The 27,503-nt window shown below is 38.0% G+C and overlaps 1 protein-coding gene across 7 annotated transcripts in view; it reads right to left on the reverse strand.

Moving 5' to 3' along the window:
* The window catches only part of PPARG (peroxisome proliferator activated receptor gamma), a 130,899-nt gene that overhangs the window by 17,924 nt on the left and 85,472 nt on the right, over positions 1-27,503 (reverse strand). For all 7 annotated transcript variants that reach the window (XM_077857780.1, XM_077857784.1, XM_077857781.1 and 4 more), the window contains 2 exons: positions 21,096-21,234; positions 9,290-9,489 (listed from right to left, as the gene is read on the reverse strand). In XM_077857780.1, coding sequence (XP_077713906.1) covers positions 9,290-9,489; positions 21,096-21,234 — 339 coding nt within the window. The remainder of the gene's footprint in view (positions 1-9,289; positions 9,490-21,095; positions 21,235-27,503) is intronic.

The raw sequence follows: 27,503 nt of genomic DNA on the forward strand, positions 1-27,503 counted from the left end.
AAAAAGGGAAGTGGCTGAGTTGGAGATCTCTAATTCAGGGTGAATCCCATTCCAGTTTCTTTATACACATTTGCTTCGCTAACTAAAATCTTTAAGGTTGAAGATACTTAATGAGAAAGTACTCTCATCTCCTGATTATTGCTCCTAATTGTCTTCTGGAACCAAACATATTTTACCAAGCTTGGTCTTCTTTTCTTTCAACTTATACTGCAACATTTTACTTATGTATGACTGGCTAATAATTCCAGTTTTGGTTGTTTGGAGAAACTTTGTTGCTGACTTGTAAAAATCATACAAAATCTGTTGTTTATCTTGGCTTTCAAGAGAGTGTGTTTTTAACCTTCTTTCAATAAAAAAAAAAAAATCATTTAGGCAACTCAGGGTTGAACACACCCACTTGAACATAAAGTAATCTTACAGTTTTAGATTAAATCTACTCAGATCTCAAATGAAACGCAGTGTGCCTGTAAAATATACTTAACTATAAAAATTCAGTTTGAAAGCAGATGAGAAATGTTGAGCCAAGAAAATGTCTATTTCTTTTCTTAATGCTCTGGAAGCAATCTGTTTCAGAAAGAGCCAGATGTTTAAGCCTGTGGGTAAGCACTTCATATAAAGTGGCAAAATTAAAAAACAGTTTTGAACTTATTTTTCACAATATCTGTCCTTAAAGGTCAAATAATCAATAAAACACATGCATCAGTTACTCAGTCTGCAAAAGGCTGCCATCAAAAGTAAGTTGCTAGTCATTAAATGATCTCTCTTCTTTCGTTTCCTTGTATAGACTGACCAAAGGGTTGCCATCATTGTGAAATTCTCTAGGCTACTCTGAGAAGGGGCAGCATTTTATATACACTGGAAATACTGAACTATAGAAGTTAAACTCCCAATCTCATTCAAGTAAGTGTAGACCTGAAAGCACTGGAATAAGAGTTGAGGGTGTTTGTGTTCCAGTTTTGGTTAAGTATGTCACTTTAGGAAAGTCCTTTAACTTTCCTAGGCTCAAATTTCTCAATTGAGGGCAGTGGATTAAATTGGATGTTTCCATCCTTTCTCTTGAAGATATTCTAGTTGCGTTTCTCTGAAGCTGTGTACACATGTGTGTGGTCTAATGTGGGTATGTGTGAGCATGTACGCACATGCCTGAACACTGAACATGAGGTCTCTGGTGTTACTAAAGTTTCTTTTAAGCAGAGATGCTGAGAATTCTTTCCTGATGGGCAAGAGGAAGCAGTATACTGAGTAGCAGTAGCTACTCAAGTTTGGAGATTGTAACTGTTAATCTCTACACAAGTCTGTGATTTTCACCAAACTATTAAGTCTGGTCTACATTGAAAGAAATAACACTAATGCTACGGACTCTTAGATGTTGAGTAGATTTCCAAACCTGCATATTATTTCAACACCATTCACTGGAATTATTCCAGAAATTCTTCCTTTTTCCTAACCAAAAGATTCACTTCAAGTGTATTGTTTAGTCAACCCCAAAGGAGGGCAGAGGCTTTGCAAGGACCCAAAAGTAAATTTGCTTGGTGCCTCTAATTCTTCAAGTAAATTAGGAAACAAATAATGCTTACTATGTTTTTAAACATTCTGCTTGTTTTTTTTTTTTTTTTCTACTTCAGGATTGATATTCTTAACGAGAGAGGAAAAAAGAGCAGATAATCAGTCACATCAGTTAAAATGTGCTGAGTTACCCCAGAATGTCAGATTCTAATCATGAGAAAGACATGCTTTTATAGAACCTACAGAAAAATGTGGTTTCTGTCCTCTAGGACTTTTGTAGCATATTATAATTTCTGTCATTAAAATACTGACTTTCTTTATTGCTATGAGAATCAGATGGTATCGATACCATACAGGTAGCTGTACATATGTAAGTACAAAATAACATGGCTATAAATCATCCTGTCTTCACATATGGAAAGACTGTACCCAGCACTGCCCACTTCAACTTCTGGATGGGCTTCTGCTCAACCATTTGGCTTCTTGGCACAGAATGTATGCATGAAATTCTTCTACCTCCATGTAAGCAATTTATCTGGAACTATGCCCTGATAAATCACCCTGTGACTCTTCCCCTTGACTTCCCCTGTCCCCTCATATAAAGCCCCAGGTTCCTGTTTTTGAAACTCTGTGATAGTTGAACATAGGGCACAAAATCCTGCTAATTTTCTCTCCCAATTTAACAACAATGTGACTTTAACCCCTTGGCAATCGATGTTGGTCAGGATTTCCTGGCAGTAAACACTCAAGGACAGAGAAAGGAATCAGCAGCCCCCACCATCATGCCAAACCATTCTAGGTTTTTTTTTTTTTTTTTTTTTTTTTAATCCCTTCAGCATTTTGAAAAAGTGGTGAACTGGTAGGGAATTCTGGGCATTGACATGCAAATGACTACCAGGTAGATTTGTTTTTCCAAGACTACACTGTTTTCATTGCATTTTTGAAGTCTGCAAAGGTAATTTCAGACTCCATGTAAATCTGTCAAATTGCAAAAGTGATCACCAGACACCATCTGCATGAAAATCTGCCTTTCTTTGCCACCAATTCACTGATTCTTAGATGGCCAATACTTAACTCACCCATTTCACACTGGGACCTCCTCTCCCACCCCCCTCAAAATAGTGAAAAGACAGTGAACTTGCCTGATTCACAGAAGGTTGAACTCTTAAAACCAAGCGGAATTTGACCTGTGTAATTTATCTTGGATCATTAATTTAATGTTACACTTCTGGTAAAATAAAATGAACTTCACTTCCATATTTCTGTATATTCTACAAATCAAAGGGAAGCCTTCCATATTCTATTAGCTTGTACGGTATCATCTGATGATCTGCTATTATAAGAGAAACCACAGCATCCTCAAATTTGGTCATAATGATTTTACACTTCTAGTTTGGAACTAATGATGTATTTATCTTCAGACACTATATCAAATGGCTAGATAAGCATTTCTCCTTAACGGGAAAGAACAGGAAGATAATAAATTATCAGGATCCAGGTTTTGTGGGGCCTGACATGCACACAACCATTGGGTACATCTTGACAACTGCTGGGTTCAATAATACAAATTTTAAGAGCAAAATTTCTCGGACCCTTCCCAGAGCATTGGAAGGGGCTCTGTGCAAGGGAGGAGCCCTGATGCTTAAGCTTCATTCACTTTGTGGTGAATCTGCCCCTGGCCACTATGATACTTGTATTTCTCATATGCTGGACAGACCAGAAAAAAAGGTGAGACTGACATGAAGAAAATTGCAGTTCAACAGAATGTTTTTATAGGGGAGCAAAAATAGTTTTTGTAAAAGAAAATTAGTTTTCTTTGGAGAGATACATCAAATGCAATTATTTTTGACATATTTTGATTTTCAAAAATGGCTCCACATATCAAAACCAGGATTATAGGTACTGTTTTATATATATTATTAAATTTAGTTACAGGTCTCTTGCATGCTGCTAATATATAACACAATGATCATGGGGGGAAGCTGGCTTAATAATGAAAACAAAGTAGAGTAATAAAAGTTGACTTTTTGACTGGAGAAATAGAAGAATAGTGTTCCTTAGGAATCCATAACATCATTTTAATATACAAGTTATGAAAGGGATTCTGCATGAATGTTAAGTTTACAGCTCTTTTCTAATAATCAAACAACAAGCTAATGGAGACAAATGAGAAAGTCAACTAATAAAGCACAGATTGTCCTGGTGATTGCTCCAATTTGAGAGACTGAAATTTTAGTGTAACAGACAACTCTACCCATTCACAAACCATCACTTGCTAACCACGTCAGAATTCAAATTGGCTTGAAAAAAAAATGTGTGCCTCATCTCATGGAGCATTCTTGATAGCCTTAGTTTTCATGACAGATTAGAACAAAGTCTCAAGGAAGAAAAACTGAATTCTTAGGGCCTATCTTCTTCATTTTGTTTCCTTCTTCCTTTTTATTCTTCTGACTTTCATCCTTTTAGAGATGCATGGTTCTCCTAGATTAGCTATAATGAGTGAATGTTAGTCAAAACCCACTGGTTAGTTTTGTTTTGTTGTTTTTTTTTTTCCAATTTTCTTTCTGCTTTTGCCCATTTCTCTTTTCCTCTTGTTGAGAACCATGGGATTTATAGACCCAAAGGGATCTTCAAAAATCACCTACATCATCATTCTCTGACGAGATATGAATAAACTAAATGAAGCCAAGAGACTTTCCAGAGTCAAATAACTATTTACAGCAAACCCTGAACTGGACCTAGATCTCCTGACTCATGATGAGTTCTTTTCCCTTTCTATTGCTTTCTACATGTCTTTCCTGCTTTTTCCTTCTTAAAATAAAATGACTATCCTGGGAGAAACACTGGCTTTTAAACCGAAGCTCTTCTATGATGGGGTCTTGGAGGCAGTGCCTTTTGAACTATTATTTCCTAGAAGTGCTAGTTAAGTGCTGGATGTGACTGATGTTAAGTTTAAAAAATCTCTCAAATGTAATTCTGTTTTCCTGCATGGTTTAGAGATTTAAGAGAAATAAAAACTTAATGGGAAGAATTATTCACACTCTAATGAACTAGCACATAACCACAGCTCTTAAAAAACCATCTACTGTCAGCCAAAGCGTTACTAAACTGGCAAACAAGGGTATTGGTCAACTGAGTCTAATCATTAAGAAAAAAAAAAAATTAAATGCTTTTCTTAACTATATCTTTTTAAATTTATTGTCTGAAAGAACACTATTGGTTCAGGTCTTTTATATCTTCAGCTATTCCTGATAGCCTTGGCAATAAAGGAATTTATTTTATTAACATTAATATATGGATTAATGATCCCAGGCGCCCAGCTTCTTTATTAGCCATCCAAACAAATCAGCACTACTATTCTGCTCTTTATTTATATTGGAGGCTCCTAAGTCTCTTTTCTCTGACAGTTTGTCCAGTATCTTTCTTCTTAGGGGAGCAAATCCCAACTCACTCAGGTTTTTTTGTACATAAAGGGGAAAGAAACCACACTTTGTTTAGCTGTAAGTGTAGGACAGAAAAGAACAGATATCTTTCCAATAGCTTTGAGAATTACTAGGCTTTGACGGCCACTGTAAATTTTAGAATGGGAAAATTTGAAGGGGTATAGAACAGTTTTCACAAAAGTTCACATTTCCATGTCGGTTTTATTATTGGGTAGTTTTGTATTTCACACACTAGAAAAACCATTTTTATGATGGCACCACTTTGCTCTCGTAATTATAAAAACAGTGACTCTACATGTACCCATCAGAAGCAATGTGATGCTTTGGGACCCAAAGTCCAATACAGTACAAATAACAAGTTTTATTCCTTATTTGCAGATAGTGCAGCCAGGGCCTTGCCATCTCTCAGATATGAGATGAAAAGTTGGCAGGCGTACCAAGGGTTTCTCTATTTATTGTTTTATGACAAACCATGGCACTGAAAATGGTTTTTGAAAACCACTCTCTGTTTATTTTCACCAACAAACATGGGGTCATGTGACAATGACACACCCAGTGTGTTCATCACATCAGGGTAATATTCAAACACTGGGAACTTCCAAAGTCCATTCAGTTCTCAAATTGCCATCATGAAACACAGCACCCTGGTTCTATATTCACGGTTTTCAGAGTTCAGCGGGATCTCTTAAAGAAGGTGCTGGGCTCCTATAAGCCACTGAAAGGGAAAGAGATTGTGGGGACAGTCAGTGCCAATCCCCTTTGAGGGCAGCTAAAAGGTTTACTGCTAGTGAACCTCCTTCTTGGGTTAACTGTATCCGGTGAGTCTGTATCCCATCCAGCCCTGAGCCTAAACTTTCCAAGCATTATTCTTTCAGACATGGCAATGAAAAGTAGGGGCATCATAACCTGAAGACACGATGTCAAAGTTAAAAAGATGGGAGGGACACAGAAGCATTTCATTTATCTGCTCATTTATCTGTTTTGAAAGGTGAGAGTGGCACCAGGAAATAAGATACAGGAGACCGAAGTTTAGTTGAGAAGGGAGAAGCCCTGCTTGGCCTGAAGGCAAATGCTGGTACAGGTCCTGAGAGGAGAGATTAGCAGGTATCCCCAAATGAGACCGAATAGGCAATGGTTAAATTGAGCAGTAAGATAAAGAAGAATGGCCTTTTCAATAAAGTTGTTTCCTTTTCCAAAGATTCTGGGTAACTGGCCATCCATTATGCTTAGCAGCCTCCCCCCCCCGCCCCCCCAGGCTTGGCCTAACCAACACTAATGACATCAGTCTCAAGCAGGGTGTATAATGAGACCCAAGCTGTCCTACTGCACCAGCCATGGCCACTTTTCCATATCCTCCACCCTCTCAAGAGTCCATACTTCTGCATGACTTTTCCTATCAATGCAAATCTTAACTTTCATAAGTCTTGGCCAAGAGATAACATAACACCCCTGAGAGCATGCTATCAAATAAATAACATGACCACTAAGATAAAGAACAAATCTCTAGTCTCATTGGAAATCACATTTTGGATTTTTTTTCCCTTCTACCATAGTCTCTCTGAACTATTTCTTTCCACTAGTGCTTAATTTGATTTTGCGAGATAAGGAGAAAAGTGAGAGCCAAATAATTCTATTTCAGTTTTGTGTAGTCAGGGAATGGATTATTTTAATTTGGCCCAATTTCTCTTTCCTTTCCAGACCCTAACAAGAGGCAATCCTGCCTCTATCCAGACCATTAATGATGTCCAGGTTGGTGAGCAAATATTGGGCTAGTTAAAGGCTCTCTGTTCAAAGTCCAGAATTTCAAAGGGGCACAGGCAACAGTTTTTAATTCAATTAAACAAATAACATTCTGAGTAACTATTATGGGCAAAGCACAGTCTTAGTTACTATAGAGGAAAACATGACAAACATTTGGCCTCTGAACTTGAGAAGCCTATAATCAAGCATTTTGCAGTCCTTTCTCTTAAAATACCTTAATACCTATTTATCCCATAAAGAGCCTACAATTATCTTATTTTTAACTCAAAGATTTAGAGCCAAATTGCCAATTGGCATGAGGTTTTAAAGTGATTTACAGTGGACTGGGCTCTTTGCCCTCTAGCAACACATAAGAGAATATGCTGCTCACTGGTAGTGTACGTTTAAATTCTTGACTACTGGGGAAAAACTTTTTTTTTTAATGCCTTCCTCCTATCTTCCAGGTACTATGAAATTGATAGGATTTCCAGCATGGGTTGCAGGTATGGATTGGGAGATAAAGAGAAGGTGAGAAAGCAGTTCCTGGAAACTAAATAGCCTGAGGCAAAACTATGGAGTAAACAGTTTGCTTTTGGACTCTTTCCCCATCCTCATCCTTGTCCTAGCTCCCTTCCCAGCTCTGGGCCTCCCCAGCCTCCAGGTCCCTGTCTCACACTGGCTCTCAGCAAACTGCTGCCGTCTGCCTTCAGCTGTTAACCCCTTTTAGCCAGGCCACTAATTTTCCTTTTATTTTTCTCCCTTTGAATAAACACAGTTGATTTTCCACAGTCACATCAGCAACACAGATGTCTTCGCTGGCTTTTGTTTTGCTGTGCCCCGATTTTGGGGGGCATTTAATGAATACACAGACTCAGCTTTACTAGGACCTAGAGTCTGCAGTCCTGCCTCAATGGGAGATAGTTGTCCTAGACCCTAAAATTTGGGAAGAGCAAAAGACAGAATTCCTGGCTGCGAATATATTGAGATAGCAGAACAAGGCAGAAGATTCCTGCCATTCTAAACATTGGTAAAAATAAATTATAGTGTAGCACGTTTTCCCAAGGTGAAGCTTTCCTAGCACACCTGTCCACCTGGCTCATTGCTAGCCAGTGGGGAAGACGAGCTTCCAGGAGGGAGTATCATGCTCAGAATGCACTGAGGTAGAAGTTAGAAGGCCTGCATCACAGGGTTCTTCTGCATGCTAACTATGTCAATTCAGGGCAAAATGTTTAACCTCTCTGGACTCTAGTCTCATCTTTAAAAAACAAAACAAAACAAAACAGAATAATAACAGCAGCTGTAAGATGGCTATGTGTCTTGAACATAATGAATGTGTAAGGTTTTTTGAAATTGCGAAGAACTGGATACAGGTATAATACTGTTAAGGTACCAGTGACCTCTGACCTCTCACAGTCAGGAAACTCCTGGTCCTTGGCATTTGGCTCTTTATACAGCATTATCCCACAGTTTTCTTTTTCTTTCTTTCTTTTTTTTTTTTTTTTCCAGTTTTCTTTTTCTATAAGATGACATGACTCTAATGGTTTATAGCTAAAAGGGAAAAAAAATCACATCTTGAGATGTGACTAAAGGCTAATTATATTTTCTCCAAATATAACTGAGTGGGGAAAAACACACATATCTATAAGGTAATTGCATGCCTCTCCTGGAAGTGTTCATTTGAAAATAAATGATAGCATAAAAGGATTTTCAAGGACCGGGTCGGCGTCGCCTGAATGTGTTCTGCACTTCTTACAACCCTAGGGATCTGCTGCAGACCATACAATCGAAGTCGGACCCCTGCCTGTGAAACAGGTGCCGGGATGTGCCCCAGGTCATACTGGAGGCTGACAGGCAGAACCAGGTGTTGTTGTGTTTTATTTTAAAACGATTCCATTTTGCTTTCTCAGCTTCCTATTGAGGAAGAGTTCTGCTTTGGAACATCTGACTTAGTGACAATTATAACCTATTCTGGGTTTTCTAAACTGGTAATCAATGTTCGAGATGTTTGATGTTCGAGAATCTAGGGTAGGAGTAACCCTGGCAGCTCAGAGCCTCAAAGAAGATAAAATTCACATACGTAATAGAAGGATAGTTGCCCAGGAGCCATCAACAGAGCTACAAAGGAAGAAGGTCATGTAATATCTAGATGTATTTTTATGCCCCACGTGGAACTTACTAAGTAACTCTAGTGGTTCTCCTGAACTGGAAAATAAGGAATGCATACCTTTTCCAAACCTAGATCAGGCCCTTCCCAGAGGAAAGCAGCGCTGCTGGAATGGATGTAGTTGTGCCAGTTATTCTGATGTCAAGAAAAGAGATGGCTCCTGAAGGAGGGCAGTAGGGCAGAGGGGGTCTTTATACTATTCTCAAACAATTTATTAGGAAAACTCGAAGGATTTTTTCCCTCTTCAAAATAAGGGTTACTTATCCTATCTGAAAACATTTCCTTTCCTGTGTTTCAGTCTGTACTATGTAACAGCCAACAGCTGAACACAACTCAGCATATGTGTGTGTAACAGGGTGAATTATTTTCTCAAAGACAAAACAACAACAACAACAAACCCAGCCACCCCAAATGAAGATAGCAGAAGAGAACTAACTGATTTGTCTGTTGTCTTTCCTGTCAAGATCGCTCTCGCCTTTGCTTTGGTCAGCGGGAAGGACTTTATGTATGAGTCATACAAATGTTTTGCCAGGGCCCGGAGATCAGCCGACTCTGGGTTCAGCTGGTCGATATCACTGGAGATCTCCGCCAACAGCTTTTCCTTCTCAGCCTGTGGCATCCGCCCAAACCTGATGGCTACAGAGGGAGAGAAACGACAAAGATGCATCATTGAATCACTGCTGCTCATCCCCAGTCCCAGTGCCCACACAGGAAAGCCCCTCCTCTCCTCCACCAATCTCAAGGTCTGGTTTTTCTGCTCCAACTTTGCTCACGTTTTAATTTCACAGTGATAGCGCAGGCTATCAGTAAAAATTAAATTGTTCACTTCTTTAATTAAAAAAATATTACTGCATGATCTCACTGGGAAGGTGAAAGGATCTAAGAGCTCGGCAGAGAGAGAAAAGGGTATTTACTTACACATAAAATAGGTGAGGGCCAGTTCCTACTCATCCCTCAAGACCCAATTCGAACATTACCTTATTTGTGAGGCCTTCCTTGACTTCTTCAAGCAGAATTTATTATTCATTCGCCTGTACTTCAAGAGCCCTTGGTACTTTCTTCAATGACAGTAATTTCAAACTGTACTTTTGATTTCACGTGTCTATTAATCTCACTATAGAACAATATCCTGAAGGCCAGGGACAATGCCTTATTCATGTTTGCATCCCCAGCACCTGACATAAGGTCAGGCCCTAAAAGGATCAACATGTTTCACAAACTGAAGGAGGGAGCTTTGTTCTCCAAAAATCTGTATGATCTATTTTGTCCCTGTTATAAAGAAACATGGATGGCGCTTTCTTTCATGTTATTAGACCAGAGAGTACTTTTATAAATCGTAGAGAGAAGCCCTAATCTTTCCCCTGACTCTCTAGCATTACCACTTAATGATGTTTGTCAAAAAGACCATTTCCTCACTTAACATTTGGCTTCCTGTGGGGTGAGGAAGTGTAAAGAAGAAGAAAATTAAAGAAAGAAAGGCAAAGTGGAACATTTAAGAGAGGTTAGTAAGGCCTAGGTTGGGGGTAAAAATCATGTGTGTACTTCTTTTGACTAAGATGTTTTTTTCTCCCCCTCACCCCTGTGGGATCTGCAAAATATTATTTTGTTCCTTTTTTAAAAAAGCTATTTATTTATTTGGGGGGGGAGTGGAAGTGTAGGGGGGGAAGGATAGAGGGAAGAGCGAGAGAGGCTTGAAGCTGACTCTGTGCTGATTGCGGAGCCCAACGTGGGGCTCCGTCTCATGACCCTGAGATCGTGACCTGAGCCGAAACCAAGAGTTGGACACTTAACCAAGTGTGCCACCCAGGCGTGCAAAATATTATTTTGACTAATGCTACTTTTGGGCCACACTTTGGACTCTGCATTTTCCCATAATAAGGACATTTTGATATCGCAGTCAATACTACCCTGTGCGTAGCTCTACTCTTACACTCCCCATGTGGTAGCATAGTGGTTGTTCTTTTTTTTTTTTTTTAAGATTTTATTTATTTATTCATGAGAGAGAGAGAAGAGAGAGAAAGGGGAAGAGACACAGGCAGAGGGAGAAGCAGGCTCCATGCAGGGAGCCTGACACGGGACTGGATCCCGGGTCTCCAGGACCATGCCCTGGGCTAAAGGCAGCGCTAAACTGCTGAGCCACCCAGGCTGCCCACAGTGGTTGTTCTTATGATTGTCTTCTTCCTTACACTGTAGCTCCTTGAGGGCCGAGTCTATCATATTCATTGTTATCTCTAGCATTTATGGTGCTGTGTCAATGGTTGCTGCAAGCAGGAATGGATAAATGGATGGTTTCTTGCTATACATTATAATGCTAAAGGTAGCACTCTACCATAAGACTATAATGCACATAAACACATTTCCATCTGAATACTTGGTGAATTTCATTTTCAATTTGCTAGAGGAGAGACTGCTATGCATCTCTGGGTCTCAAATTCATAAATACATTTTATGTGATCCTAAATAAGCTTTATCGCTAACTCTTTATGGGGGCCTCCCTGGGGAACTCTGAGTTAGAGGGGAAGAGAACCTTACCTCTCAGTTAGGATGCCTTTAAATTAAATTAGCCTATATCCATCCATTTGGTAAATGTATCCTTTGCCGGTGACCTCTTCAAATAGAAATCTTTAAATAATTGCCATTTTTTGGTCAAAAATCTTGTTTCTACTCACTCTTCCCCATTTTCTTTTTAGTTCCACAGGGATAGACAATGAATGGTTGCTCATATTCTTATCTCAGTCCCCACCCCTCTGCCCCAGATTTGTTTAGGTCCCTCAGGATATGATCTCATTACTCATTGTATTCTCTTTCACAGCACTGATCACAGTAAATTATCTAGTATTTTCTTGTCTCCCTTATGTAATCTGCACGAAGGCAGGAATCTTGCTCAGTATCCTCAGTATTTAGTATAAAGTCCAGCACATGTTAAATCTTTGTAAAATATATATTGAAATAAAACAAAAAAACCCAACTACTTGAGAACCAGGTAGCAAATTCCTTTCAGAATCCTTCTCTGTAAAGCTGGTCCAATCATTTGCTTCCCTGTACTAAGGTTATTCCTTGTGTATCAGTATTTCTCAGTTGAGAAGTAAGGAGAGGGGAGGCAGGCATATTAGAATCACTTGATAATTTCTAAAAAAAAAAAAAGTATCTTCCATAAGAAATGCTGATATGCCATCCCTATTCCCAATGAGGAGTGTATCAAAAAGTTGGGGTTTGGGACAGTTTAGAAAAAGCTTCCTAAATTACATTGGTGGGCTCTTTTTGCATGCAGATATTAGCTCAGGTAGCAAAATAGGACTATACTTCTATACTGGTTTATGTTGGTTATTCTACTAGAATCTATGAATACCAAGTTTTCTCATTTTTGCTCCTGGGTGCAACAAAATACACATGGCAGGTATACAATCTATGCTTACTGAATTAAACTCTACAGTATAAAGTTTAAAAACAGATAATAAGACAGTATGTATACTGCAAAGTTTGGGAAAGTGATCATGAAGGAAAGTACCCAGTAAGAATTATGGTGTATTGGGATCCCTGGGTGGCTCAGCGGTTTAGCCTTTGGTCCCGGCATGATCCTGGTGTCCCGGGATGCCTGCATGGAGCCTGCTTCTTCCTCTGCCTGTCTCTGCCCCCCCCTCCCCACCCCCCCGCCCCGCCTGTGTCTCTCATGAATAAATAAATATGATCTTTAAAAAAAAAATTATGGCGTATTGAAGGGAGAAGAAATTTTGGTGTAAAGACTGGAGACCACCAGAATTCCATACCAAAATAGTGTGTCTAGAATCACCAACAATCTATTGCTCTTTAACTGTTTAACAGAATACACAGTCCTGGGCAGCCCGGGTGGCTCAGCGGATTAGCGCCGCCTTCAGTCCAGGTTGTGATCCTGGAGACCGGGGATCGAGTCCCACGTCAGGCTTCCTGCATGAAGCCTGCTTCTCCCTCTGCCTGTGTCTCTGCCTCTCTCTCTCTGTGTCTCTCATGAATAAATAAATAAATAAATAAAATCTTAAAAAAAAAAAAATAAGGAATACACAGTCCCATCTCTTCCCTCAACGAATAATTACTGAATGTTTACTGTGTGCCCAACATTGCTCTAGGCTCTGGTTACATTTTTATAGGCAAGAAAGTATAAATATACACTCAAGTTTACATGTCTAGAAAAACACTTCTTTCCTAAAAGGTAATCCAAAAAGTTAATTTAAAATAAACAAACAGCCAAAGAGAGGAGGAGGTACAGACTTCCAGCTACAGAATGAGTAGGTCACAGGGATGAAGGAAGGATAGGGCACACGGAATATAGTCCGTGGTACTGTAACAGTGATGCATGGTGACAGATGGTAGCAACACTGTGGTGAGCACAGAATAACATATAGAAATGCTGCATCCTTATGTTGTATACCTGAAACTAATGTAATATTGTGTGTCAACTATATTTCAATTAAAAAAATTAAAAAAAAAAAATTAAAATAAAATTTGTTAGGAAAAAACCTCCAGCCAAACGTAGCCACTTATTGCATTTGCTAGCTAGTCTTGCTTTTCTGTAACCTAATAAAAATAGCTGAAAATAACTTCTAAAAATCATTTTAGATTTAGGACATATTAAAGTGAAAGCCTTCTGCTAACAATCTAAATAAAATGTGAATTTTTTTAAGTCGAAGTTCCTCCAAAAGGTTAAATCTTATAAACAAATTTTCTGGATCATTAAATGCTCATGGTGTACATTGGATTCAATTAACTATAAGTGCAACTAATCATATAGATAATGGTAGCATTTTCAACAAAGGGATAAAAAATATATCACATTTGGTGAAACTAAATTTGCATAAAACATGGAAATCTGAAATTGTAGAGAAAATGCCAATTTTTATTTGTATGTATTTTTTAAGGGAGAAAACACCGATTTTATTTTGTTGCTTTTGAGTCTTATGTAATAATACCTATCTACCGCATGTGAGGTGATGAGATAAGGCCCAGAAAGTGTTCAGCACAGTGCCTGGCACATAATAATGCCTAATAAATGCAGCTTTTATTACTTGTGGATAAAGTGGTCTAGGACAACCATGGTGCCATGGTTACTGTGAACTACAGACCAGGATGGTAGCCATGGCATATAGACCTAGATTCATTCCCACATAAAGAATAAATCCTGAAAACCCAATCTATATTTATGTATATATATATCTCTGTCTTTAACTTGTTTTAGGAATGGTCTACTAATTCTTGAACCTCTTTCCACCCACTGGCTAGAGAAACTGAGAATCAAGAAGAGGGAGTAATTCTCCCTTTGGAATGCTGTTTCCTATAAGACAAAAGTCAGAGCTCAGAAAAAGAAGACTTAAGTTCTAGATTGGGGATTAGAAATATAAAGGCTGGGTGTGCCCATATACAAGTATGTTTTCCCATATCTTCTGCTACTGCAGAAAGTGCTCCATGTGTTACTATGAGTCAGGGAGGAAGAACTTTTTTGGCCTCTCTGGAAGGCAATGAAATTAACACTGCATTTCAAGTAGTCAGGAAGTCTACTTTCTAGTTTCAGCTCAGTGAAAAACTAGCTAAAAAGTGGCTTTACTTCTCTGGTCTTCAACTGCTTTATCTATAAAATGAGGCACTTGGAAAAGAAGACCTCTGAAGATTCCTTCTTTTAACTCTAAATTTAGCTCTAAAATTCTACAAATCTTGATGACACATAGTATATTGCAGAACATACTATGCTCTTTCTCTTTTTTTAAAGCATTGTCTAGTCTCTGAGACCCTGAAAAAAAAAAAAGACACACTCTGTCTGTTCTATAGATTTTGCACATGACATAATAGAGTAACTTCCAAAACACTGTCATTCAGTATCATATTTGAGATAATTAATTACCTACAGAGAATCCACATATCTTGGCTTAAAAAGTGTATCAGAATCAGTACACAGCCTTCAGGAAGAACAGGTTTGGTAGAGACGCAATTTCTGGTTAAAAAATATTAGCTTAACCTTTATATAATACACTTTTACTGAACTGAATGCAATTCACCACTAGCATATGACAGATTCAGTACTGTGTATTTAGTACTGATTTACTGAACACACAAACTCCAAGCACATGCAAATTTAGATATCCTGCTCTCTGGATCTTGGTATAGTGCTAAGAAACAGTATTTTTTAATGACAATAATGTGTTTTTAAAACACCTGCCCGATTGTAAGAGCATTAAAGACAAATGCTACTTAATTTAAATATTAAAGTGATTTTCAAAATTATGAATAGAAAACAGAAGAATGAATTGAGTCTTACTAAAAGTATTTTCATCTTTTAACATATAAGGGTTGAATTAATAATCATATTAGGCTTTTGACAATTGGTAAGGCTATGTCTCATGGTCAATTTTAACATGTTTATTTTTCAAAAGCCTTATCATGTAAATAAGACACATAACATTATTGGTTTTAATATGGATGGTGCCAGTAAGTTATGCTTTTCCACCTCCCTTTTCTCGAGAAAAAACTTGTGCCTTTTGGGGTTTTGCAGGATTTGGGAATCTAATACCTATAATTTTCTAGCTTTTTTATTTAAAAGGAGGAGGAGGCTTAACATCAATATTAAGAAATTTTTATTCAGGGATAACATTTTCAAATTATTAGTAGAGGACATTTATTTGAAGACATTTAAACATTTGTCTCGGTTTCTTTCCAAGGCAGAGAAGGACCAAACACTTCTGCCTCATGTGACTTAATTTATAGTTCCCCAGAGACTTACATGATTTTTTAAAATTAATTATTTATTTATTTATTTATTTATTTATTTATTTATTTATTTATTTATTTATTTATAAGATTTTATTTATTTATTCATGAGAGACACACACAGAGAGAGGCAGAGACATAGGCAGAAGGAGAAGCAAGCTCCTTGCAGGGAGTCTGATGTGGGACTCATTCCCTGGACTGGGATCACACCCTGAGCTAAAGGCAGACACTCCACCGCTGAGCCACCCAGGAGTCCCTTACCTGGTATTATTTAATTCATTCATTGAACACTGAAATCTTGCCTACACCTCATTTAAATTTCCAAAACTTTGGGGGTCCTTGGGTGGTTTGGTGGTTGAGCTTCTGCCTTTGGCTCAGGTCATGATCCCAGGGTCCTGGGATGGAGTCTTATATCGGGCTCCCCTCAGGGAGCCTGCTTCTCTCTCTGCCTATGTCTTTGCCTCTGTGTCTCTTGTGAATGAATAAATAAAATCTTAAAAAAATTTTTTCAAAACTTTGCTCTTAAGGTCCCTCATGGGGTCCCTGGGTGGCTCAGTGGTTGGGTGCCTGCCTTTGGCCCAGGCCGTGATCCTGGAGACCTGGGATCAAGTCCCACATCGGGCTCCCTGCATGGAGTCTGCTTCTCCCTCTGCCTGTGTCTCTGCCTCTCTCTCTCTCTCTCTGTGTGTCTCTCATGAATAAATAAATAAAATATTTAAAAAATTAATAAAAATAAAAGTCCCCCATGTTTTTTCTTCTAGCCAGATCTAGGGGCCTCTTCTGAGTTCTCCTTTTTGCTCGAGCTCTCCAGCATTCTCCCAGCTTTTGCTACTGTTGACCTTCTCCATCCTCTTATTTTAAAATGTTCTCATCGTGGTTTCTGCTTTTCTGGTTCTCCTATCTTTCTGCCTATTTTCCAGACCTTTCTGATGGCCCCTCTTCCTTCCCTTATATTCTGCTGTTCCTAGTTCAATCTTCTTTCTAAGTCACAAAATGTGCTGACTGCTGCCAACTCTCTCCTGAGAACCTTGAATTTCCTCTTGTTCCTATATTCCTTTATATACAGATGCTGGATACCCCATAAGACCCTCAAATGCAGCTTTAAAAATGAACTTTTGATTTTCCCCTCCAAACTGTCTCCTCCCCATCTCCCTTTCTTGGTTAATTCATCCTATCACCTAACTAGACACCCTGAACAATGTTTGACAACTTCGCTTTCCCTCAGACCCTTGTATTTGTTCATTGGTCATGCTCCAATATTTTTCTCAAGTTCCTTTCTTCTCACTCACCGTTCCCACTGTCTTAATTCATAATATTGCATTTGTCTTCTGATGAATTTCCCTATTTCTCTAATTTATCCTTTTTAACAGCTGCCAGTGGTTTAGTTTTTGGTCATATAGATCTGGTCACTCCCTTGCTTTATAAAGGAAAGTGTGGTTTTACAGGGAAGGAATAAAACACACAGAAGAGGAGGAAGGGGAATCAGAAAGTCTTAGGGAAGAAGGTGTTTCAACTGGGCCTTATATGCCAGGTAGAATTGTGACAGGGAACCAAAAGACATAATAAACAGAGACCCAAGGTTTCACCATAGAGTGTTTTCCACGAATGGCAAAGTACACAGTTTACCTGAAGTGTAAGTTGAAAAGGTCAGCAGTGGGAGAAAAGAGGTAGAGGAGGCTAGTGTGTAAGCCACCACGAATGCCATGTGCATCAGGACTTTCGACTTCGGGATATTTTCTGGAAATTAACATTTGGGTAATTTTCCTTTATATTACAAAGAAGACCAAAGGAAAAAACCTAACACATTGAAGTTTAAACTTATTTGCCATTCGCTTTTTTCTTTTTTACAAGGAAGGAGAGAACTGTCTTAAAAATGCTGAGTGCCACAAATATCTGCAAAATCATTTTTCTGGATTTTTATGAAGCTTCTGAGAAATTATTTTTAAAGTTGTCAGCTTTTTTTTTAAATAACAGGAAAACCCCCCATAATTTATATAATAGAATGTCCTAATCAGTAAAGCTAAGGTTTCACTAATTTTTATATTTATGAAAAGCAGAATTTTCATTCAAATCTCAGTGGCATTGGGAAAACCCAGCTGAGTGATAAGTAACTTAAGTCAATTCTTCTCTACTTCACATTATTCTTTAAAATTAACAGCCTAGGGGGCACTTGATGGGATGAGCACTGGGTGTTATGCTATATGTTGGCAAATCAAACTCCAATAAAAAAGTATACAAAAAAAAAATAAAAATAAAATAAAATTAACAGCCTAAACTTAATAATTTTATTAATTCACACATGAAAAGCAGCTCCAAATACAAAATATTCACTAGTCAAAGTTCTTAATGAATAAATTATCTTACCAAAAATAAAGAAGACACATTTAAAAAATATGATTACTGTTAGAGATCTTGATGATAGGACTTTAAAACAAAAATTATTCTAAGACAAATATCAAAGTGTGCGTGAGGGCCCATTTGATTGAAGAAACTACATTAATCTGTGAGAGTATTTTTATCAGGAATCTGTACATACCAGCTTCACTACTTCAAAATGTAAACCAAGTAGCAGGTGATGCTGTGATCACCTGGTAAGTCACATGTACTTCTGGATAGCCCAGGAAGCTGGGTCTTTATTTCTGCTTTACTTTCATTTGGAGCTTTCCTCTAAAGGTGTTTGGTCAGGGTATTCAACTGACTATGCTTAGCATGACTCAGGAAGCCAGGGGAGTGGAACTGACCCGTGGTCCAGAAATGATGGTATGTTAAACAACCAAAACAACTGCAACACGTGTTTATCTTGATCACTACAGAAAAACAAAAAAATGTGTTCCCAAAGCACATCAGTTTGACGCTTCGGTGCTTTTCCTCCTCAGTGCTGAAAATAGATCTCTGAGAAACAACTAGGTTCCCAAGTGTAAGAATTCTGAAATCCTTCTGTCCTACAATGTTTAGGCTATGTGTCACAATCAAAATGAAAGTTCCATCTGAAGATGGACTCATATGCCATTAACCAAACATAACATTTATTCTTTCTTTAGCCCGGACTCCTTTGGATTTGTACTTTAAGTCTACATCATTATGTGACCATCAAATGTACTGCCTTAAATAGCTGAGCAATTGTTCAGAACGTCCAGAAGACCTGATTCAGGCAAACGACTTATATTTTTATGGCACCAAGATATATAGGTGAAAACTTACATTCAGGCCATTGACAGATGCCAGATACCTACATATTTGAGAAACCCATGACAATGTCTATGAAATATAGTCTAGTTTGTTGAAAAGCGAAAGATTCAGTGAGGTAGGTAGGTTGAGTTAGGTTAGAATCATAGAACTTTCAAAGTTGAAAGGATTTAGTAATCCTTGTTTCAGTGATTTTCCAACAAATGTTCCCCAGGGCCCTCAGGGTTCTATGAAGGTTATTTCAGAAGCCTCCTTGAAGCCTGGGAGTGGGCGGCTATATGGGCAAGCTACATGCATCAAATGGACTGAAGAGAGACCAAAGAGAAGAAACAGAAATAACAGAGAATGGAGTAAATTTACTTTGGGAGGAAGTTTATATCTTCTTATATGTACTGAAAGCAGTGAGGTGCTGATTTTGGTATAATACAAGAAGGCTCTTGATAAGTTGGGTGGGTTATTACAGTGAGGTCCATTCACATAAAAAATTAATAAATTAACAAAATAGTTTTAAACAGTTACTACTACCTCCTAGAAAACCCTGTATTTGGAAATATTTCCTTTCTTAGGATAACAGGCAAAACTACTCCAAACCTCATTGTTGAGTTTCCCTTCTTTTTTTTTTTTTTTTTTTTAATTTATGATAGTCATACAGAGAGAGAGAGAGAGAGAGAGAGAGAGGCAGAGACACAGGCAGAGGGAGAAGCAGGCTCCATGCACAGGGAGCCCGGCATGGGATTCGATCCCGGGTCTCCAGGATCGTGCCCTGGGCCAAAGGCAGGCGCCAAACCGCTGCACCACCCAGGGATCCCCTTGAGTTTCCCTTCTTGTGCAAAGATCAAATGGATGTTTTCTGTGCAGCAAACACATTCCCATAAAAACCTCTTAGTAGGGATTTTCTTAGCACAGTTGCAATTTTGTAAATGTTGAACTGCATAAGTCTTTGATGCCAGAACATTTAATTCCTTTTTTTTTTTTGGTCTTTTTCTTTCCAAGAAGAACTAACTGAACACCCCCTATCAAGATTGCTCTTCTCTCTCTAAATAAAAATAAATTAATTGTCATATGAAGTCAAATGATGACTTTATTATTAAATTATTGCTAAGTTTATGGGCTTTCTTTGGCTTTCCCAGGAAGAGAAAATAATATCATCAATACTACATAGGCTGGGCTTTAAATATTATTTGCCTATAAACGATTAGCAAAAGGAGACACCATGTGACTTTGTGCAAGCAACAGGAAATATATGTTACGTGAAGTGACAAATTTTTAAAGGGCAAAAAATAAATACCATTAAGAGCAGAACTGGCATGCTTTTCTAGGCAGTTTTAGTAATAATGATTTCAAAGTCAAAGATTTCATCATAAAGATAAAATAAGTTTACTGCAACTTGATTGCATCATCTAAAATATAACCCTTGACTTGAAAATGTGCCCTTATGTTTTATGAAGTCTGAAACAGAAAGGAAATTGATGGAATCAAACCAGTTAATTATTTTGCAATCAATGACTGCAGTTGTATACTGCTGCACAGCAGATGTAATCAATTGTGACGGAAGTCTGGCCAAATCTCCATCCTATCCAGTACAGCTGATAGATCTCTTCATAATACATTCTTGCCTTTAGAGGAAATGACCCATATTAATTATAAAACTATAATTTTGAGAACTGTTTTTAAAGAATAGGACATCAATCAATTAGTAATTTTCAAATATTTTGAAGATGTCCACTGTGAAAACCAAACATCTGCATGATGGAATAAAACTTTAATTTTCACAGATGCTTTGGAATCCTAACATACGAAGGCTGACTTTCAAACATTATCTTCTTACCAGATCAGTTTTGAGACAGGTGAAGGCAAAAGAAAGAAAAATGTAGAATATCCCGTGAAACAAGACTTCAGATTTTATTTGATCACTTTGGCATTTTATATTTCTTGAGCCCATAATGAGTTTTCAAAGAACTATACTTGACAAATACAATACTATCAAGTTACAAGTCACTATCACATTTGTTTTGTGACTTCGTTTTTTTTTTTTTTAAGATTTTATTTATTTATTCATGAGTGACACAGAGAGAGAGAGGCAGAGATGTAGGCAGAGGAAGAAGCAGGCTCCTTGAGGGGAGCCTGATGCGGGACTTGATCCCAGGACCCCAGGATCGCGATCTGAGCCGAAGGCAGATGCTCAACCACTGAGCCACCCAGGTGCCCCCTGAAATCTGGCATTTTATTGGAAAGTGTACACATTTTTAGCAATGGCCCCCCAGGCTACCAATCTGGCAGCCATAATGAGAACAGCAAAGTATGTGTGCTAAGTGTTCACTTACCATTATGAGACATCCCCACAGCAAGGCACTTCTGAAACCGACAGTACTGACATTTATTTCTACTTTTTTTGTGGATCCGACAGTTTAGGTCACATCTATCGTAAATGAGTTTCAATCTGATTGTCCTCCGGAAGAAGCCCTGTAAAAGGGACACAAGAAAAAGAAGCAAATTTTAAGTCTTTATGACACATGGAAACAACATCTGGCTAAAGGCACACTGGCCTAGGTATCAGAAAAGGTAGGTTCTGTCCCTGGTGACTTTAGACAACTCAGTTAACTGCCAGTTTTCTTTCCTATAAGATAAAGAAGCAGAAGAGCTCCAGCGTGCGTCCTTTAGCTCTGAGACAGTGACCACATCCAATTGATGTCATTCAATGTATCTTGGCTCAACATTTGGATCTCAGCATGCTCTAAGAAGTGCTCTGGATTTAATGTAATGCAAATAAAACACCATGTAATCAGTTCAGTCTCTCTGCGAATCATTCCAAAACAGCATGCCCCAGCCTTTATTACTGTGCTAACGCCATTTGGCAAAGTTATAATCACTTCGTTCTAAAACATGATCAGGGCCAATAAAAATCCACATGTGGATAATTTTTTAGAATTCTCTATGTTGCATAATTTCCTACAGAATTGGTTTAATTTACTTATGCAGTTGAAAGAGTGCTCTGTAACTGTCGAACTCTACAGAAAAACAACAAAAAAAAGATAATAGGAAAGAACACGAGAGTATATAAATCCTCAGACAATGGACTGCCATCTCAAAATAGCAAATAAGTCGATTTGAGGCTAATTGATTCTGCTGTATTTATATTGTTTTTGAAAGACCTGAAAGAAATTTTAATTGGAAATGTTTGCTAACTCCATTTTTTGTCAGAGTGTTCTTATTCATTTCTATTGTACTCATCTCCATGAAATTCCATTCTTAACTCTTTCAAATGCATCTTGCCCTGTTTGGTACAAAAATCCTTGAACTAAAAAAAAAAAAAAAAAAAAAATCCTTGAACTAGAATTGGTTCTGCCACTGATATGCATTTTCACCTTCTCTAGATTTGTATCTTGAATTCTAGACAAGTATTTCTACTGCTTACTTGGCATGTCACTTGGAAAGCTAACAGCTACCTCAAACCCAGTGCGTCAACACTGAAACTCCAATCTTACCCTGCAAACTCACTTTATTGGCAGCTCTCACCATCTCAGCTAGTGCAACCACCCTCCTAGTCTCTCAAGGCAAACTCTTTTTTTATTATTTTTTTCCAAGTCAACCTCTTTGAAGTCACTCAACTTCTTTCTCTCATGTAGAAAGCTCTTCTAAATATATACCTGCTTATTCTCATTGCCTTCAAGTCTTGCCAACATCTCAACTTCTTAATGAGGCTTATACGTCTCATGTAATACATGGCCTGTCCCTTCTCCTGCCTGTTCTCTGGAGCTCCTGGCCTCCTTCACTCTGCTCCAGTTTTTCTTTCTTTTTGCCAATAGCATTTGGGACTTTCTAACATACCATATAATTTACTTATTATATTTAAGTGTTTATTTTCTGCCCCTCCCTCACTGTCTAATTAGAATTGTGAGCTCCACGGGGAGCCACTGGATATGAAACAAATACCAACAACAGTTTTCTATTAAAATCTGTTCAGTGGGGACAACTGGGTGGTTCAGCAGTTCAGCATTTGCTTTTGGCTCAGCGCGTGATCTCAGGAGTCCTGGGATCAAGTCTCACATTGGGCTCCCTGCATGGAGCCTGCTTCTGCCTCTGCCTATGTCTCAGCATCTCTCTCTGTGTCTCTCATGAATAAATAAAAATCTTTTTAAAAAATCTGTTCAATTAAGATATATGTCACTTAACTTCCCTTCTGGGCCATGTCTGACATTCTTCTATCCTAAACCGTGACTCAAATATCACAAAGCCATCAGTATACTCTCCTTTTTCTTTTTCTTTTAATTTTTAAAAAAGATTTTATTTATTTATTCATGAGAGACACACAGAGAGAGAGAGAGGCAGAGACACAGGCAGAGGGAGAAGCAGGCTCCATACAAGGAGCCTGACGTGGGACTCGATCCCAGGTCTCCAGGATCACACCCTGGGCTGAAAGTGGCGCTAAACCACTGAGCCACCCGGGCTGCCCTACTCTCCTTTTTCTATTATCTTATTAAATGTAATATCAATTATAAACCTGTAGAAAGTACATGTAATTATAAAACATAATAAGATATCACACATGAGCCCATTGCCAAGATTTAGAATTATGACTGGAATACTTATGTATTCTTCCTCTAACAAATTCCTGCCCTCTGTGTTCCCTTGACAAAGTAATTATTATTCTCAATTTTGTGTTTATTGTTTTATTGACTTTTAAGAAAATACAGTTTTATCACACCACATGTTAAAACTGAATAATACATTGCTTAGTTATGCTTGTTGGGGGGTTTATTAAATGGTATGATATTTCGTACAGCAATTTGGGATTTTCATTTTTTAAAATTTAGTATTAGGTTTCCTTTCTTTTTTTCTAAGATTTTATTTATTTATTCATGAGAGACATAGAGAGAGAGAGGGGCAGAGAGACAGACAGAGGGAGAAGCAGGCTCCATGTGGGGAGCCAGATGTGGGACCCGATCCCAGGTCTCCAGGATCACGCCCTGGGCCGAAGGTGGCGCTAAACTGCTGAGCCACCTGGGCCACCCTAGCATTAGGTTTCTAAAATTTATCTACTTTCTTGTGAAAAGCTATGATTGATTCATTTTCACATTTTCACAAAATTCTATTGTATGACTATTCCACAATTTATTAATCTCTTCTCAGGTTGATGGATGTTGAAATTGTTGCCAATATTTTGTTACAAATAGTACTTCTCTAAATATTCTTATAAATGTTTGACGATGCACATATACAAGAATTAGCCAGGAGTGGAGTTTTTGGGTTGTACAATAAGTGAATGTGAATGTGAAATTTTACAAGATCATGCCTAATTGTTTTCTAGAGTGATTCTACCAGTTTACACCCCTTCCAACAACTGGTTGTCAGACTTCTTACTTCTTGACAATGTAAAATAGAATCTAATTTGTATTTTCCTGATTTTTCGTTTCCTAGTTTCCAGTTGGATGGTCTCTTAAAATTGAATTTTAGAAATTCTTTATATATTCTAGACACTAATCTGTTGTCTGTTACAGGTGTTACAAATATCTTCTGCTTTCTATGGCTTACTATCCTTGAAATTTAATATTTCAGTCTCCCATTTTTTTAAACCTGTGAACAGTTTCATTTTTCTCGCATTGTTGAAAGATTACAGAGAACTAAGTTATCTTCTATCTCACTTTGAATCCCATGATCTCTGTGCTTCCACTGTTGCTGTGCTTCAATTGACTTTGAAGTGTTTTTTTCTTTTCTCTTTGGTTGCTTTTATATTCTCTCTTAGTTTTCAGTATCCTGCAGTTGTACTTCAGTTTGGAATGGATTTCTTTTCATTTATTCTCTTGGACGTGTTTTCTGTATTATGGTTTCACTTGTTCATCAATTCTGACATGAATTAGAGAAGTGTTAGACCTTATCCTAACCTTCAATATTTCTGAACTTCTCCTTTATATTTTCCATCTTTTGTTATTAATTATTCACTAATATTGATTGCAAAGTAAACCTCAGAACAATAAATAGTTAAACCTCAGAACAAAAAATATATAATTACAATGAGAAAAAAAGGAAACATTTCTCACCAAAGTTCATGAGTGAGAACAGTTCTGTACATTATTCTTCTATTGATTAGTGAAGAAGACAAACTTTTTTAATAATCAAAGATCCTACAAATCCTTCAAGAACTAAGAGGCTTCAAATACTAGCAGATTCTGGACAGGACATATTCTTTAAGGCACTGTGGTTCTCAATCTCAGTAATTTCTTTACATTTACCTTCCAGTTCAGTAGTCCTTTCTTCTGCTATGTCCAAGAGCTATTTAATCTTTCTATTGAATTTTTATTTCAATAATTATATTTTTCACTTTTTAAGTTTAACTTCACTAAATAAATTTATTTTCAAATATGCCCAGTCATTCCTGATAGTCTATTATTGCTCATTCGCTGCTGTGACTCTGCCCTTTTTTCTTTTTTCCTTTTTTTAAGATTTTTATTTATTCATTCATGAGAGACACACAGAGAGAGGCAGTGACACAGGCAGAGGGAGAAGCAGGCTCCATGCAGGGAGCTCGAGGTGGGACTTGATCCCAGGACTCCAGGATCATGCCCTGGGCTGAAGGCAGGCGCTAAACCGCTGAGCCACCCAGGGATCCCATTCTGCCCTTTTTCCCAAAACAGTTCATATACAGCTGTTCTAAATTCTCTATCAGGCAATCCCAATAATCTGCTTTCCTTGTATAGGGGGCAGAAGGGTCTGATTCTGTTGTTTAATTTTGATAAATGTCATTCAAGTTGGTTGACTTCTTAATGTGTTTACTGACTGATATTTTATTTTATTATTTTTAAAGACTTTATTTATTTATTCATGAGAGACAGAGAGAGACACAGAGAGACAGACAGAGAGAGAGAGGCAGAGACACAGGCAGAGGGAGAAGCAGGCTCCATGCCAGAGCCCGACGTGGGACTCGATCCCAGGACTCCAGGATCAGGCCTTAGGCCGAAGGCAGCACTAAACCGCTGAGCCACCCAGGGATCCCTGATATTTTATTTTAAACTCATATACTGACCTTAAACTGTGGGAATCCTACAGAGTTTAAATTGGGAATTCTTTCTTCCAAAAAGAATTTGCATATGCTTCTGTTGGAAGTCAGAGGTGCCACTGACTTGTGACTATTTCAAATTCCCTTGAGAAAGTTGGCTCAATTCAAAAGCCCTAGACTCAGCTCCTCCTCACTGATGGCTCTGGATCCTGCTCTAGGCATCTGTCTTGGGGCACTGCTGCACCTCAATACCCCTATGGGCATCTACCATGAGAGAAACCCTGCCCCAGTAAGTGTGCCGGCAGCCCACAGGCCAAGACCTAGGGCTTTTGTTTGTTTGTTTGTGTTGCTATTGTTGGTTGTTTGGGAGAAATTTTCCCGACCTCTTGTGAGATCAGTATTATCTCAAAGATTAGGTCCTATAGAGGCTGGAACTTGAAGCCTCCTTAATTCTTAAAGGGTTCTGAGGACCTCTGAATGTTAAAAAGGTTTTTTTGTTTGTTTGTTTGTTTTTTCACTTGCAAATAGAAGGCTAATGTACAGAACTACTCTCACTGATAAGTGCTGGTGGGAAATTTTGTTTGGACTTTTGTCACTGTGATCATACATGTTTTATATATTCTTTGACTGTTTTTTAAAATGTTCACTTTTAAAAATTGATCTCCATGGTGGAAAATACGGCTTGGCTAGCTGAGAATGGAGCAGGTCCCAGAGTAGTCAGTTATTTGGCAGGGCTGGAGAGGAAGGTTTTTCTGATGAGAGAATTATGTTATTTAAGTTTAACCCTTACAATGTAAAGTTTTGTTTTGACTCATATCTTTCAAAATGTTTCACATTATTTTTGTGATGATTCAGGGTCTTTCAATGTTGAAAATAATTCTGAATATTATTTATGTACTGTATATACATAAGATCATAAACTGAATATATACATACTACAGCACATAGCTTAGAAGTTGCTTTTATGGGACACCTGGGTGGCTCAGAGATTGAGCATCTGCCTTTGGCTCAGAATGTGATCCTGGAGTTCCAGGATCAAGTCCCGCATTGGAATCCTGCATGGAGCCTGCTTCTCCTCCCTCTGCCTGTGTCTCTGCCTCTCTCTGTTGTCTCTCATGAATAAATGAATAAGATCTTAAAAAAAAAAAAAGAAGAAGTTGCTTTTACTTTCCTTTTTCAAAACACTTAGTTTATGATAGTCAACTGTTTCCTTATCCTTTGATTCTTTGAGGAAACCTAGCAAGGAAGATATAAGGCTATTACTGAGTGCTTTTCTGTACATTTATTGATTTGAAGAATGAAGCTGGCTTTCCTGAGGTTTCTTCATATTGCTGATAAAGCAAACACTCTTTAACAACACTCTTATTTATTATTTTAGAGTTTGTAAAACTGTGTGCAATTCAACAACTTAGTGTTCTGAAGTGTGAAGTGGTATGATGGAAATGCATGAATCACCACTGTAGAAATTTTTTTTTTGTATGGATTTATTCCAAAATCTTCATATATGTCTGTGAGAAGGTGATGGATGCTTTTTTGCTTTTGCCATATAAAAAGCTTCCTCCAACCTCTCCTTAATTGCTTTACTTTTAACAAAACTTTTAACTTAGGTGCCGTGAGACCTAAGTTAATTTTACAGTGAGATTAAAAGCCCTGTGCTGGTCCTGCATTCAGCTTTCCTATAAAGTGGTATGGCCCAGAGAAACTGAATCAGTGAGCTCCCATGGCAGATGAGAATATA

This window comes from Canis aureus, chromosome 19 (assembly GCF_053574225.1).
Source record: "Canis aureus isolate CA01 chromosome 19, VMU_Caureus_v.1.0, whole genome shotgun sequence".
NCBI lineage: Eukaryota > Metazoa > Chordata > Mammalia > Carnivora > Canidae > Canis > Canis aureus.